The sequence below is a fragment of the Leptopilina heterotoma genome, unplaced genomic scaffold (genome assembly GCF_015476425.1).
Source record: "Leptopilina heterotoma isolate Lh14 unplaced genomic scaffold, ASM1547642v1 Lhet_11, whole genome shotgun sequence".
NCBI classification, from domain to species: Eukaryota; Metazoa; Arthropoda; class Insecta; order Hymenoptera; family Figitidae; genus Leptopilina; species Leptopilina heterotoma.
The window spans coordinates 582,745-597,199 of NW_025110829.1; the positions used below are offsets into that span (position 1 = coordinate 582,745).

General features: G+C 20.4%; 1 protein-coding gene and 2 non-coding genes across 3 annotated transcripts; 2 read left to right on the plus strand and 1 right to left on the minus strand.

Moving 5' to 3' along the window:
- Window positions 1–4,141: 4,141 nt before the first annotated feature.
- Window positions 4,142–4,213, minus strand: Trnad-guc. The gene has a single exon. It is a non-coding gene; the product is annotated as a tRNA-Asp (tRNA).
- Window positions 4,214–4,397: 184 nt separating this feature from the next.
- Trnad-guc lies at window positions 4,398–4,469 on the plus strand. The gene has a single exon. It is a non-coding gene; the product is annotated as a tRNA-Asp (tRNA).
- Window positions 4,470–9,326: 4,857 nt separating this feature from the next.
- LOC122504004 (maternal effect protein oskar-like) lies at window positions 9,327–14,153 on the plus strand. The gene is made up of 8 exons (XM_043614827.1): window positions 9,327–9,483; window positions 10,117–10,307; window positions 10,410–10,524; window positions 11,247–11,332; window positions 11,609–11,714; window positions 11,916–12,046; window positions 12,844–13,145; window positions 13,435–14,153. Exons 1-8 carry the CDS (start codon window positions 9,402–9,404, stop codon window positions 13,526–13,528), a joined length of 1,107 nt encoding a protein of 368 aa, XP_043470762.1. The 5' UTR covers window positions 9,327–9,401; the 3' UTR covers window positions 13,529–14,153.
- The last annotated feature ends 302 nt before the right edge of the window (window positions 14,154–14,455 follow it).

The following is a 14,455-nucleotide window of genomic DNA, read 5'->3' on the forward strand; positions in this document are numbered from 1 at the left end:
TATTTTTTACAGGAAAACAAACCAAAGCATATACACAAAAACTAACTTTAAAATGTGAACAGACATAATTAATGAAAAAATGAAATACAAAGATTATTATAATTAATTATTAATAATAATGTGTAAGACAAGATTTCTTGGCGCAAAAGTTTCGCTTATTTAATGGAAAAGCTTTTTTGGAATTTTACAAATCTTATTTTCGATATTAGACAAAGATTCCTTGGCGCAACCACAGAAAATTTTTGGGAAATTATTTCAACTCCAAAATGGATAAAAATAAACTACAAAGCTTTAATCCATCAAGGATTAAAATAATCCATCGGAGGATTATTATTTTTTCAAAATTTTCGAAATTGATTTAAAAAATTATTCCTCTTTTTTCATAGGTTTAAAAAAATTTTTAAAGCGTGTAAATTTTTTTTTTACCTTTCAGAGAAAATATTTTGGATATTTTGAGTAATTGCTAAAAGCAAATTGGTAATCAGCGAATGACGTTTGTATTTCAGCATCTCTCTCTCTACATACATGAATGTCTACATGAAGTTGGCATTTTATTCGCGAATTCCGTAGCGGGCGAGAATGGCGCTATATTATTATTAGAGTCCCTTAAGTCTAAGAGCCTTAAATCTGCGATAACTTATGAGCACCCCGCCACCCACTCTTTCCCCTTCCCCGCCACTTTCTTGCCAACCCATACCTTATATACCATTTCCCTATAATATCTTAGTCTACGAAGGCGCCTCTCCTGCCTTTATCTCGCATACATTATACGCTTCTGAGCAAAACGGAGGGGGTTCCTGAGGGTAATTGAAAATAACTACCACCCTAAACCAAAACCTGCGGCGTGGAGTCCCTTATATGCGGAATAACCAAGACGAACCACCGGGGATCATCTGCCGGCTCAACGGCGAGTTTTCGATATTAACTTTTCTGTCAACTCTTACACTTTTTCTATCTTATTTTCAAAAAATCTTATTTATTTATTTATTAATCGCTCATAAGGGTTAACTCTTATTTTCTTTCTATTTTTTCCATTTCTTCTATTTATAATTTCTATTTTTCAATTTTCCTCTATTTCATTAGACACGGTTGCCAGTCGCTAAAGCGCGCGGCTAGCTTCTTACTAATTTTTTTAAAAATAAAATTAGCAATTTTAAAAAAAATAGAATTTAAAATTTTTGTTGAAAACAGTAAAAAAATTCAATTTTGGAGAAATTACAAATAATTGCAAAAATTCAATTATTTAAAAAAAATATATAAAATTTTTCTTATAAAATTCAACTATGTTCAAAATTTGAAAAAAATTCTCATAAAAATCACAATTATTTTTATAAATAACAAAATTCTTCTCCAAAGTTCAATTATTTTTACAAATGTCAAAAAAATTCTTGTCCTAATTTATCAATTATTTTCAAACATTTTTCTAATTTCAAATGATTTCAATATCTACTATTTTAATTAAATTTCCCAAAAAGAATTCAATTATTTAAAAAAATTTTTAATAAAAATGCAAACATTTAATTATTTTTATAAATAATAAAAATCTCACAGGAATTCAATTATTATTTTCATAAAAAATAGTTTAAAATTCTAGAAAATAATAATTGAATTAAAATGACGAAAATAGTTTTGATGAAATTACAGTAACAATATTCTTATAATATAAAATAATGATTTTATCTCTCGGTCATTTTTTATAACAAAATACTTTTATAAGTTGTTTAATTAAAAAAAGGTTTGAATTTAAAATTTTTGAATGTCTTAATTCCTGTGGAAAATCCTGTTCCAAAAATAAGATTAAAAATAGGAATTGTGCAAATATTTTTCTTCTTTTTCTAAAACAAAATAATAATTTTGTTAAAAAAATTGTGATTCATAAAGAAAAATAATGCAAAATAAATAAATTTTCTATTTCTTAATCACAGTTGTTTAACAATTTTCTAATTTTGTTTAGAAGTAAAGAACAAAAATCTGCATAATTTCCATTTGACAAAACATAATATTTCACAAAATTTTAGTCTTTTAATGAAAAGAAGTGAAAAAAATTCTGATGATTTCTATTTGTCATTACAATTTTGAATTAATTATAAAATAAAAATAATTATAACTTAATAATATAATATACAATCTATCTAAAGATAACAAAAAACTTTTTTAGAATTTATTTTCGATTCAGAAAAAAATTGTGTCTTGAAAAACGACGCTGGTCTTGACAATTTTTTAAAATAATTTTTGGATTCGAAAGATTTAAAAAAAAAATTTAATGAAAATTTTGGATGTTTTTCATCAATTTGGAGCTTTTTTTTATTAATAAAGAGCTTTCTCCAAAACTCGGATGTACTCAGAATTTTTCTGGAAATTATTTCCAAATTAGAAAAAATTTGTATCTTGAAAAACGAATTTTTGCTTTTTTTCATCAATTTGGAGCTTTTTTTTTATTAAAAAAGAGCTTTTTCCGAATCACGGATGTACTCAAACTTTTATTAGAATTTTTTTTCGATTTAAAAAAAATTTGTATCTTGAAAAACGACACTGATCTTGACAATTTTTTTAAACAATTTTTGGAGGTGAATATCAAATTTTGTCTCTTATTATCAAATTGGATAGAGAAGAAGGAGCTTACTCCTTCTTCTCTATTTCTGCGAATAATTTCTTTTTGAATAACTTAAGTCTTAAAGAACTATCAAAAAATTATTATTTATAATTTATTCAATGAAGAATTTTATTTAAAAATTTAAAAATTCCCTTTAATTTTTAAAGGGTTGTGTTTACAATTTTCAAAAATAGATGAACTTTAAAAGGTATTAATTTGAAATTTTATAAAACTACAGAATTTAATTAGAAATTTGAAAAAACACAGATTTTTGACAAATTTTAATAATTCAAATTCTTCTGAAATTAATTAAATTTTTTAATATTTATTTAGTTAATTATTAAAAGTAATGGATTAATAGAAGAATTTTAGTTAAAAGCACTAAAGAAATTGAGTTTTGGAAAAGATTCAAATAATTGCAAAAATTCAATTATTTTTAAAAGTAATAAAATTTTTTACAGAAATTCAATTAGGAATGTTCAAAAAGTAAAAAAAAAAAATTTCGTCAAAATTTCAATTATCGTTATAAATAATAAAATACTTCTCCGCAATTCTCAATTCAATTATTATTTTCAAGGAATTTAATAAAATTCTTGATAAATTTTAATTATTTAATAAAATTTTCCTCTAATTGAATGATTTTAAATATTCACTAATTTTAATAAATTTTCTTAAAGAATTCAGTTATTTAAAAATAATTTTAATAAAATTCTACACATTTAATTATTTTCGTAAATAAAAAAAATTTCACTTGAATTAAAACATTTCATAAATCTCTTCGCAATAATTCAATTATTTTCATAAATAATAAAACTCATAGCAGAATTTTAATTACTTTTAAGACAATTTGAAACAAATCTCTTGAAAAATGTAATTATTCTTAAGAATTTTATCAAAATTCTTCGAAATAATTTAATTATTTAAAAATTTGTTTATAAAAATCTTTATAAGAATTAAGTTTTAAGAAACATGCAATTAGGTATTTAATAAATTATTTATTTTTTATTTAAATAATTGAATTCTCGTAGAGTCTTTTTTAATAGAGATTGATTTAAAAATAAATTTTAGTTAAAATTTGAGATAATAATTGAACATAAAAAGCATTACATCATCAATTTTTAGAAATAATTGAATTTTGAAAAGGTTTCAAACTAAAATCTTTAAAAATTTGAATTTTTCGTATTTTTAACTAACAATTCTGTAGAATTAATTTTTTTGAAAAAATTTAATTGTAATTTTTTTTTTAAACGAAGAATTGGATTTCAAAATGTTTGAATTTGAAGTTTTTCAAAATCTTAATTCTTATAAATAAATAATATCTAATGATTAAATATTTATTTTAAATAAAGCTAGGATGTTGTCGAACAATTATATAATAAAAAAAACTCAATTGCCTAAATTTGTTTATAATATTTTTTATTTTTTATTTATCTATATTTATTCAATTTTATTTACAATATTTCATTTAATTATATTTCTGTATTTAAAAAGTTGTGAAATAAAAAAATAATAAATAATAATAAATTTCCGAGGGGTGAAAAAAAAATTCTCTCCAGCGGGGAATCGAACCCCGGTCTCCCGCGTGACAGGCGGGGATACTGACCACTATACTACTGAAGATGAAGTTTTTTTGCACCTCATTTGAAAACAGTGAGAGCTATAATGACGTTATATTTCAGTATTTAAATTTATAAATAAAATTCTAGGTAGAAAAAGAATATATTTTTTCTTATTGAACACGTGCTTTTAAATATAACATAATTAAAGCATACGCCGTTTTTAAATGAAGCCCCAAAAAATTCCATCTTCAGTAGTATAGTGGTCAGTATCCCCGCCTGTCACGCGGGAGACCGGGGTTCGATTCCCCGCTGGAGAGAATTTTTTTTTCTTAATTTTTTTTACGAAAAATACAAAAGAAAACGGTTTTTTTTAAAATGTTGTCATTTTTTTATTAATTGGACCAATTTTTATGCTTTTATTGAATTATTCCGCTTTTTCCTCTGCATCTATTATTTTTTTCTGAAACTCGAATTTAGTTTTTTTAAATGGCCAAGTTTTACTAAAACCTTTTTCTTTATAAATACTACACAATTTTTATTGTAAAAATTTAAAAAAAAAATTTAATAGTATGAAACGTTATAAACAAACAAAATTTTTGTTTGCAGTAAATAATAAATTTAATATAATAATAAAATTAATTTAATAAAAGAAGTTATTTAATAATTTTTTAATAAATAAAAAGTGCTTGTAAAACTAAAGTCAATTCATAAATAAATAAGTGAATAAATGTAGAAATAAGTAGATAAATAAATATGTTGATAAAAAAAAAGTGAATAAAAAAATGAACAAGTAAATCAATAAATTATAAATTAATAAATAAATAATTGAATAATTAAAAAAAATAGAATAAAAATAAATAAATCTTATTTGAAAAATATTTGAAGAAAAAAAACTATTTGGAAATATTTTCTCTTTATGAAGGAAAAAAAATGAGAAGAGAATAATAAATTCATTATGTGGAGAAAATATTTTATTCACTTTTCAATTCGCATTATTCGAGAGAAAATGACTTATAAATTTTGAGAAAGCCGACGATCCGTAAGTTTCTCTCTCTATATAGAGCCCCCCCAAGGGGAAGAATAGGCTATTGATGTTAAGAGCGTTGCTTTAAAGTTTTTAAGTCCATGTAGCAACGAGTCTTCGTGTAACTTAGTCGGATGGAGGAGAGCGGCATTGCGGCCGACTTAAGCTCAACGTCCGAAACTTAGTCGTCACAAGAACTAAATCCGACGTAACCAGGTTGTCAGATCCTCTTTTAATTTTCCATCCAACTTTTCTTTATAGATACTTATTTATATTTTAAACTTCTAGCTCTCTTTCTCTCCGTCTCTCTCTCTCTCCCTCCCTCCCTCTCTTCTACACAAACTTTTTATTATTTACATTAAATTTTTTTTCCTAAAAAAAAAAAATGAATGAACCTGCGCGAATTAAAAAAAAATTATAAGTATTTTTATCTCTCGACAATTATTTCGCTACGTTCTCAATTTTTTTTTACTTTTTTTTCTCATTGTTTCTTAAAATTGAATAATTTTATTAAAAACAAATTATACACAAAACGTTTAAAATGTTAATTTCAAGTTTTTGATCTGTTATTTTCTTAATTTTCTCTGGAATATCTGAAAAAAAGATTTAATTAATTATTTATAATGAAATAAATAAATTTTTAAAATAAAGCACAAACGATCGAAAATTTTTTTACTCAACATTATAAAAAGGCGAACTTCGATACTCAAAATTCAATGTTACTTTTAACAAATAAATTATTAATTTTAAAAAATAATGTAAAATAATAACAAAAATAATAAAAATAATTTTAAAAAATAATAATAACTAGCAACTAAAGCGCTAAAGCGCGCGGCTAACTTCTTACTGCCTTTCTTTAAATAAAATAGCAATTTGAAAAATAATAGAATTTAAAAATTTTCTAATTTAAATTAAATTTTTGTTGAAAACACTAAAAAAAATTCAATTTTGAAGAAATTACAAATAATTGCAGAAATTCAATTATTTTCAAAAAAAAATTAGAATTCTTATAAAACTCAACTATGTTTAAAATTTGAAAAAAATTCTCGTCAAAATCCCAATTATCTTAATAAATAACAAAATTCTTCTCCAAAGTTCAATTATTTTCATAAATGCAAAAAAAAATTCTTGTCCTAATTTCAATTAGTTTCAAAAATAAAATGCATTTTTCTCTAATTTCAACGATTTTCAATATCTACTATTTTAATAAAATTTTCCAAAAAAAATTCAATTATTTAGAAAAAAAAATGTAATAAAATTGGATGCAAACATTTAATTATTTTCATAAATAATAAAAATTTCACAGAAATTCAATTATTTTCATAAAAAATAATTTTAAATTCTAGAAAATAATAATTGAATTAAAATAATGTAAATAATTTTGATGAAGTTAGAGTAAAAATATTTTTATAATATAAAATAATGATTTTATTACTTGGTCATCTTTAATTATTAGAAAACATGAAGAAATCGATCACTTCGAGTCTTCGACTCGGAGTGATTAATATCTTCATGTTTTATAACAATACTTTTATAAATTGTTTAATTTAAAAAAGGTTTGAATTTAAAATTTTTGATTGTCTTAATTCCTGTTGAAAATCCTGTTCCAAAAATAAGATTAAAAATAGAAATTGTACAAATATTTTCCTTATTTTTCTAAAACAAAATAATAATTTTTTATTTAAAAAATTGTGATTTATAAAGAAAAATATTGCAAAATAAATAAATTTTCTATTTCTTAAACATAATTGTTTAACAATTTTCTAATTTTGTTTAGATGTAAAGAACAAAAATCTGCATAATTTAAATTTGATAAAACATAAAATTTAACAAAATTTTAGTATTTTAATGAAAGGAAGTGAAAAAAATTCTGATAATTTCTATTTGGCATTACAATTTTTAATTAATGAAGGATATAATTATTTTTATCTTATAATTAAAATAAAAATAATTATAACATTAATTAATAATAATAAAGTACATGTTCCGGTAATCTGTCCGCAATTTGAACTTAGTTGTTGTTTGCTAATTGTTGTTATTATTGTTATTATTGTTATTATTAATTTATAATTCTTCTTTTCAAATATTTTCAATTTTAAAATTAATGTAATGAAAATCATCAAATTGTTGCAAAGAATTTTATCAAAAAATGTGATAATAATATAATTCCTTTAAAGAATTCTATTATTTAGAAAAATAATATGATTTTTGTAGAAAATTTTCATTTTTCATAAGGGAATAATTTACATTATTTCAATTTTTTAATTACAATTTATTGTTCTAATAAAATTCAAAGTTTTTTTTTAAAAATAAACGAAACAATTGTTTATAAATTTTACTTGTCAATTACAAATTTTTATTGAAAATGAAAATTTTTGAATTTTTAGAAAATAAAGGAAAAAATTTTATTCAAAAAAAGAATGTTCCGTTATATTTATACGAATTTCATTAATAATTGTAAAATTATTCAAAAACATCAATAATTTCTTTTTTAAATAAATATTTAATTACTATTATTTTTCCACAGGAATTAAGACATTCAAAAATTCCAAATTCAAATCTTTTTGAAATTAAACAACTTATAAAAGTATTTTGCTATAATACATGAAGAAATTGATTGAATTTCTTTAGTGATCGATTTCTTTATGTTTTATAATAATTTATAATAATTAAAAATTTATGAAAATAATTGAACTATTGCGAAGAAATTTATAAAAAATTGTAAATAATTAAATTCCTGTGGAATTTTTATTATTTTTGCCAATAATTAAATGTTTGTGTACGATTTTATTAAATTTTTTTTAAATAATTGAATTTTTCTCCCAAAATTTTATTAAAATATGTAGATATTGAAAATAATTGAAATTAGGACAAGAATTTTATTGTCATTTTTGAAAATAATTGAACTTTGGGGAAAAATTTTGTTATTTAAAAAAATAATTGGGATTTTAACGAGAATTTTTTTTTAATTTTAAACATAATTGAATTTTATGAGAAGAATTTTATTACTTTTGAAAATAATTGAATTCCTGCAATAAATTATTTGCAATTTCTCTAAAATTGAATTATTTTAGTGTTTTCAACAAAAATTTGAATTTAATATTTTTAAATTCTGTAATCTTTAAAATTGATAATTTTATTTAAAAAATGAATTAAAAAGTCAGCCGCGCGCTTTAGCGCGCGAATTCTTGCTAGTAATAATAATAATCATATCATTAATAATAACAATAATAATAATAATAATCATAATAATAATAAAAATAGTAATTAAAATAAATAATATTTCTAAATAATAGTAAATGATGGAAAATAATTAATAAAATCTTAATAATTAAATTAATAATCGTTATAATTAAGATTAATTAATGTTAACAGCCACTTATTTTGATTGTACAATACATGGACTTTTATTGTCAAAAGAAAAAAATAATAAAAAATGAATAATTTTGTTATAAAAAAAGTAAAAGTTTGTAAATAAAAATTTTTTTTCTGCTGTTAGCTTTTATCATTATTACGCCTAGGAATATGTTACCGGAGAACGCCGCTGCGGAGAACTGGGCAAAGATAATCATACCTCAAGGCGCTGTAAACATGTAAATTAATGCACTTTAAAATATTTTTTACATTTTTTTTCTGAAATTAAAAAAAAAGTAATAAAAAGTAATTAACATTTTTTTTGCAACAAAATTTACAACGATTTTGATATATTTGTTTAAATAAACTTAAATTAGTTTAGTAAAAAACATTAATTATTTAAATTTAATTAAAAAATTTAAAATTTAATTTAAGGGTATTTGAACCATTATGACGTCATAATTTAAGAACACATGCTTTGCACAAATTGTGACGTCATAATGGTTCAAATGCCCTTAAAATTCATTTTTTATAATAAAATTATTTTTACATTTCATTTAAAATTTTTTTTTCATAATAAAAGTTTTGTTAAATTTTTTGTTACTGATATTTATTTTATATCTACGAATTTTATTGTTAATTACGTAAGACATTTTCATTAAATTATATCATCGCGATAAGAATGAAAAGCAATTCAAATATTTGGAAAATAGAAATGAATCATTCGAAATTGTATTATTTAGGAGTATTCAAAATTTTAATAAAAGAGAAATATTTCTTTTGAATGATATTATAAAGGTCTTAATTTAGAGAAAATTTTCTCAGTTTCATTTTATTTCTTGTCTGGAGTAGATATCTCTGTACAAGCAAAATGGATTATGTTGAAGTAACCAACGTAGTCAAGGCACTTATTGTTGCTAGAAAAGGTGGAATGCCTGTCGAAGAATTGGATAGTAAGTTTTCGATTTTTTTTTCACAATTTATTTATTTTCTATTTTTCTATGTTTACTTTTTATTTTGAAAAAAAATTTTCTTATTTTCACTTATTTTCTTTCATTTTGTTTTTTATTCAGTTTTTTTCAATTATTATTTATTCAAAATATTTATTTAGTGAAGAAAAAATTTATTTAAACATAGTTTATTGAAATATTAAGAAGAACTTTTCTTTTACATATTATTCAGTTAAAAATTCAATATAAAATTCAAAAATCTCCATTTTTGGAATTTATATTTTTATTTTATAAATTGTTAGTAAAAAAAATCGTTTATCTTGACAATTTTTTTCTATTGCAATTGTAGAAAGATTTATAAATTTTTTAAATTGATTACTATATTTACTATCAATTTAAAGTCGCTTTTTTAACAAATAAAAAATAATAGAACTTTAAACAATAATATAAAATAATAACAACAATTATAACTTTAATAATAAAAATAATAATAACAATGAAAATAATAAAAATAATAAAAATAATAAAAATAATAATAATAAATAATAATAAAAATAATAAAAATAATAATAATAATAAAAATAATAAAAAATAATAATAATAAATAATAATAAATAATAATAATTATTATTATAGGCGAATTTGAAGAAATAGAAGGACGTTACATTCCATATTTAAAATTAGGATACAATACTCTCTTCGATTATCTTCAAGATGTGAAAGAAATTAGATACAGAAAAAATTATAACGGAGATATTTTTTTAACCGTAAATGATCCAAAAGTCAATCATTTGAATGAATTAATAAAAAATCAAAAACCAGCAAGGGTAATAATTAGTTATTAATTAAATTTTTTTATCATAATTCGACTAAAAATAAATAATCAAAAAGTTTGAAAACATGCATATTTTTATTATTTCAATTTTCAGACGAATAAGAAACGTAGTCGAAGACAAAGAAAAGTCCATAACAAGAGGCATTTGGATTATGATGTCAACAATAATAGTTTTGATTGTCAACAGCATCAACAATATTCTCCATCAAGTATGTATATTCATTACAATTAATTTAATTTTAAAATTTAAACTTAAATATAAAAATAACAAAATTTCCAATTCAATTTCAATTAATTTAATTTTAATATTTAAATTTAAGAATTAAAAAATAACAAAATTTTCAATTCAATTTTAACTAACTTTATTTTAATATTTAAATTTTAATTAAAAAACAACAAAATTTTCAATTCAATTTCAATTAATTTAAATATTTAAATTTAAATAAAAAAATAACAAAATTTTCGATTCAATTTCAATTTCAAAAAATAATCAGTAACGAATAATTAAACTAATAAATAACATTAAAATTTACAAATTTAGAAAATTGATTATATTTTTTTATTGAAAATTTGAAAAAAATTGAGTTAGTTACGTTATTTATTTATAGACCGAATTATTTGTTATTTATTTGCATGGATTAATTAGAATTATTTATGTATTAAATTTATTTATTTGTATTTTAAGTTAAAAAGATGTATTTTTTAGTGTTGACAAGAATAATTTATTATTTATTTATTAAATGCTTGTTAATTATTAATAACTAATAATGATTAACTATTAGTTATTATAATAAATATTAATCTAATTTAAATTGTTTATGTATTTTGTTCAACAATTTATTTTATAAATATAAAAAATAAATATTTAATATTTAATTAATTTAATTTGTTTATTACTAATTTTTTTAATTAATGAAAATATTTTTTACAGTTTCTTCTGGATATAAAAGCGCATCCACTTCTATGTCTGATGATTACGATAGACCAATGATTAACATAGACACCAGGAGGAGAAATGTAAATTTTTTTTTTAATTCCAATCTTTTTATTTATCTCTCAAAAAATTTTAATAAATTAAAAAATTTAATATTAATATTTAGATAATATTTAATATCAATAAATTATTTCTCAATTATTTTATTTATTTTACAGTAAGAATACAATTATTTTTTACTCTTTATCAATTTTGATCATTTGTAATATTCTTACTTTTATTTTTACTTCTCTCACAACTTTTCCACCTTGAATTCAATTAAAATTGTAAAATTAAATTTTTCTTTTTTTTATGTACAGAATTACGTCTATGAGCCGATTTTCAATAGAAAGCAACTAATTGGTGATGACTTTCTCCTTCAATTGGCAATTAAGGAACTAAAAGTTCCGATCTGGCGAAAAGCTGGTAAAAGAATAATTTTGGACATTATAATTTTTTTTAGGCAAAATTTTTCTATTTTTCATATTTTATTGAATTTTAATTTCAGAGGATGGACATTTTTTATTTAAAATTCATGTTTCGCGTAACTTTTTCTTATATGATTTTTTTATTTATTATTTATTTAATATTTATTCATTATTTATTTATTTATTTATTTATTTTCAGAAAAATCTGCCTTATATACTGGATTGTGTGTCTCAGGTCAAACGATTCGTCAATGCATTAGAAAATTGGATACAATGAATGCTATTTCAGATAGAATAACTATAATGTTAGGTGCCGTTGACATATACCAAGTACGTATATTGTAAACAATTTTAAACAAGGTTTTATTTTTTCAATAATTGATTAAATTAATTAAATTAATTAAAATTTATTAAAATAACTAAAATTTATTAAAATTTGTTAAAATAATTAAAATTTATTAAAATAGTACTTGAAATAATAATTTAAATCAATTATTTTAATTTTTACGATTAAAAATATTACAAATAAAAATTTACAGTAAAAAATATTTTACAAAAAAATATTATTTTATCACAAAAATATCTTCACTTGGAACAGATATAAATTACACTACATTTAGAGAAATTTTTATTGTGTCAGTTAATACTTTCGTTACTATAGAGAAATTTATCGCTGTTCCAAGTGAAATTCTTTCTCAAGTAATAATTAATAATCAAGTTCAATAATAATTATGTTATTTTAATAATTATGTAATTAAATAATATGAAAAGTTATTATTATTACTCGAGAATATTATTTTTGAAGAAATATAATGAATTATATTGACTTAATAATTTTAAATTCAAAAATTAATTAAAAATTCAAATTAATAATTTTAATAATTATTTTATTAAGTCATAATATTAAATTATTATTATTGAAGATTTTTATTATTAATATAGTATAATAATTATTATTTAAAGATATTACATGAATGTTACGATAAATAAATGAAATACAAATTAATTTTAAATTATTATATATTATTAATTATAATAAATTATAAATTAATTTAGTCAATAAATAAGAAATTGATAAATTTGATGTCAGTTGTAATTAATTAGTTGGAATTGTTTTTGTTTTTTAGGGAAGAACTTTGGAGCAGATGCGAGCCGATTATAGAGAGCTTTTAAATCTTATTGAAATTAAGTTTAATATACCGCGAACCTCAATCACACTGTGCACAATTCCACCGTTGGCAAATTTGAGTTTTCGAATTGATTTCGAAAAATGCAGTACATTACATTTATTCAATAACTGGCTCCGTAATATTTGGCGCGAGTACTGCGAATTCGATATGAATGGTTACTATTTGAATTATAGTTTAGCTGATTTTGACGAAACTTTTAGAAACGATGCCGGTGGCATCAACTATAATTACTATCAAAAGTATGTCAAATATTTAATTTTTTATTTCATTTCATTCTCTTAAATATTTAAAATACTTTTTTGCTTCGATTTTCTTATTTTATGCATAAAAAATTGACATAAATATTTTCCAGTAACTTTATTCAAAAAGGTCTTTAATATTTTTTTCTACTTTTGAATTTGGATTGTGATCTTTATTTCCATTAATTAATAATTTATAATTTATAATTAATTGATAATTAAATTTCCAAAAAAACCTTTTTTGGATATTTTTTATTTAATTTTTTTATTTTTATTTTCATTTTTGCAGTGATGCCCGCTATGTATCTGGCACTCGACAACCATGGGTCCTGTTCAATGGAAGAGGACGAAAATTAGCTTTACATCTAATACAATATTCATAGGTGACAAAAAAAAATTAGATCCTTTATTTGATAAATTTCTTTTAAATATTTTCCCATAATCCCCTCAAAAATTATTTAAAAGAATTTTTATCAAATTTTGGAAAAAATTTTGCGAAATTACCTATTTCAATTATTGTATAGATTGAAAATTGAAAATCAATTTTTTTAAAATGAAATTACCTATTTCAAAAGTCTCTCAATTTGGGAAAATATTTTTAAAAATCTAAATGAACAAAAATTTATTGTTATTCTCGTTTTATTTTTGGAGAAAAGAACGTTTTTTTTAAATACCATTCTTTACGTCGACTACTGAATTGGTTATTTCAAGAAAAACCTCCCTTTTTCCTAAAAAAAGACGAATATAAAAAATTTTTGTCATTTAAATTTTTGCTCTAAATATTTTTTAAAAAAATGAAGAAATTGAGAATTTTAATTTGTTAGTTTGTAGTTATTTATGTGCGTATGTGTAAATTATTTATTTATTGTCTACAAAACTTTTTTATAAGTGAATGTGTGTATGTATTTATTTACTAGTTTTCCAATGTGCCAAAAATAAAAATGACTGTTAATATTATTGTAACAATTAAAAAAAGTCATTTTAGTAATAAAAGTTAAATACTCGAAATTTTGCGATTTTATTTATTTTTTCATCTTTAAAAATTATCTATATAAATATAATTGTATTTTTGAAAATACATTATTTTATGAATTTACATAAATTATTCTATTTAAATAATTCAATTCTCGTAGTTGAATTCTGATGGGAATTAATGTAAAAAAAGTGACAGTTAAAATTTTAGAAAATAATTGAATACGCGGAGAAGAAGGATTGTTACGTTGACAAAAAGATTGTTAATATAGAACTAACAAATTTATTTTGTTGTCCTAACAATTCAAATTTTTTCTAATAACAATAAATCTGTTGAG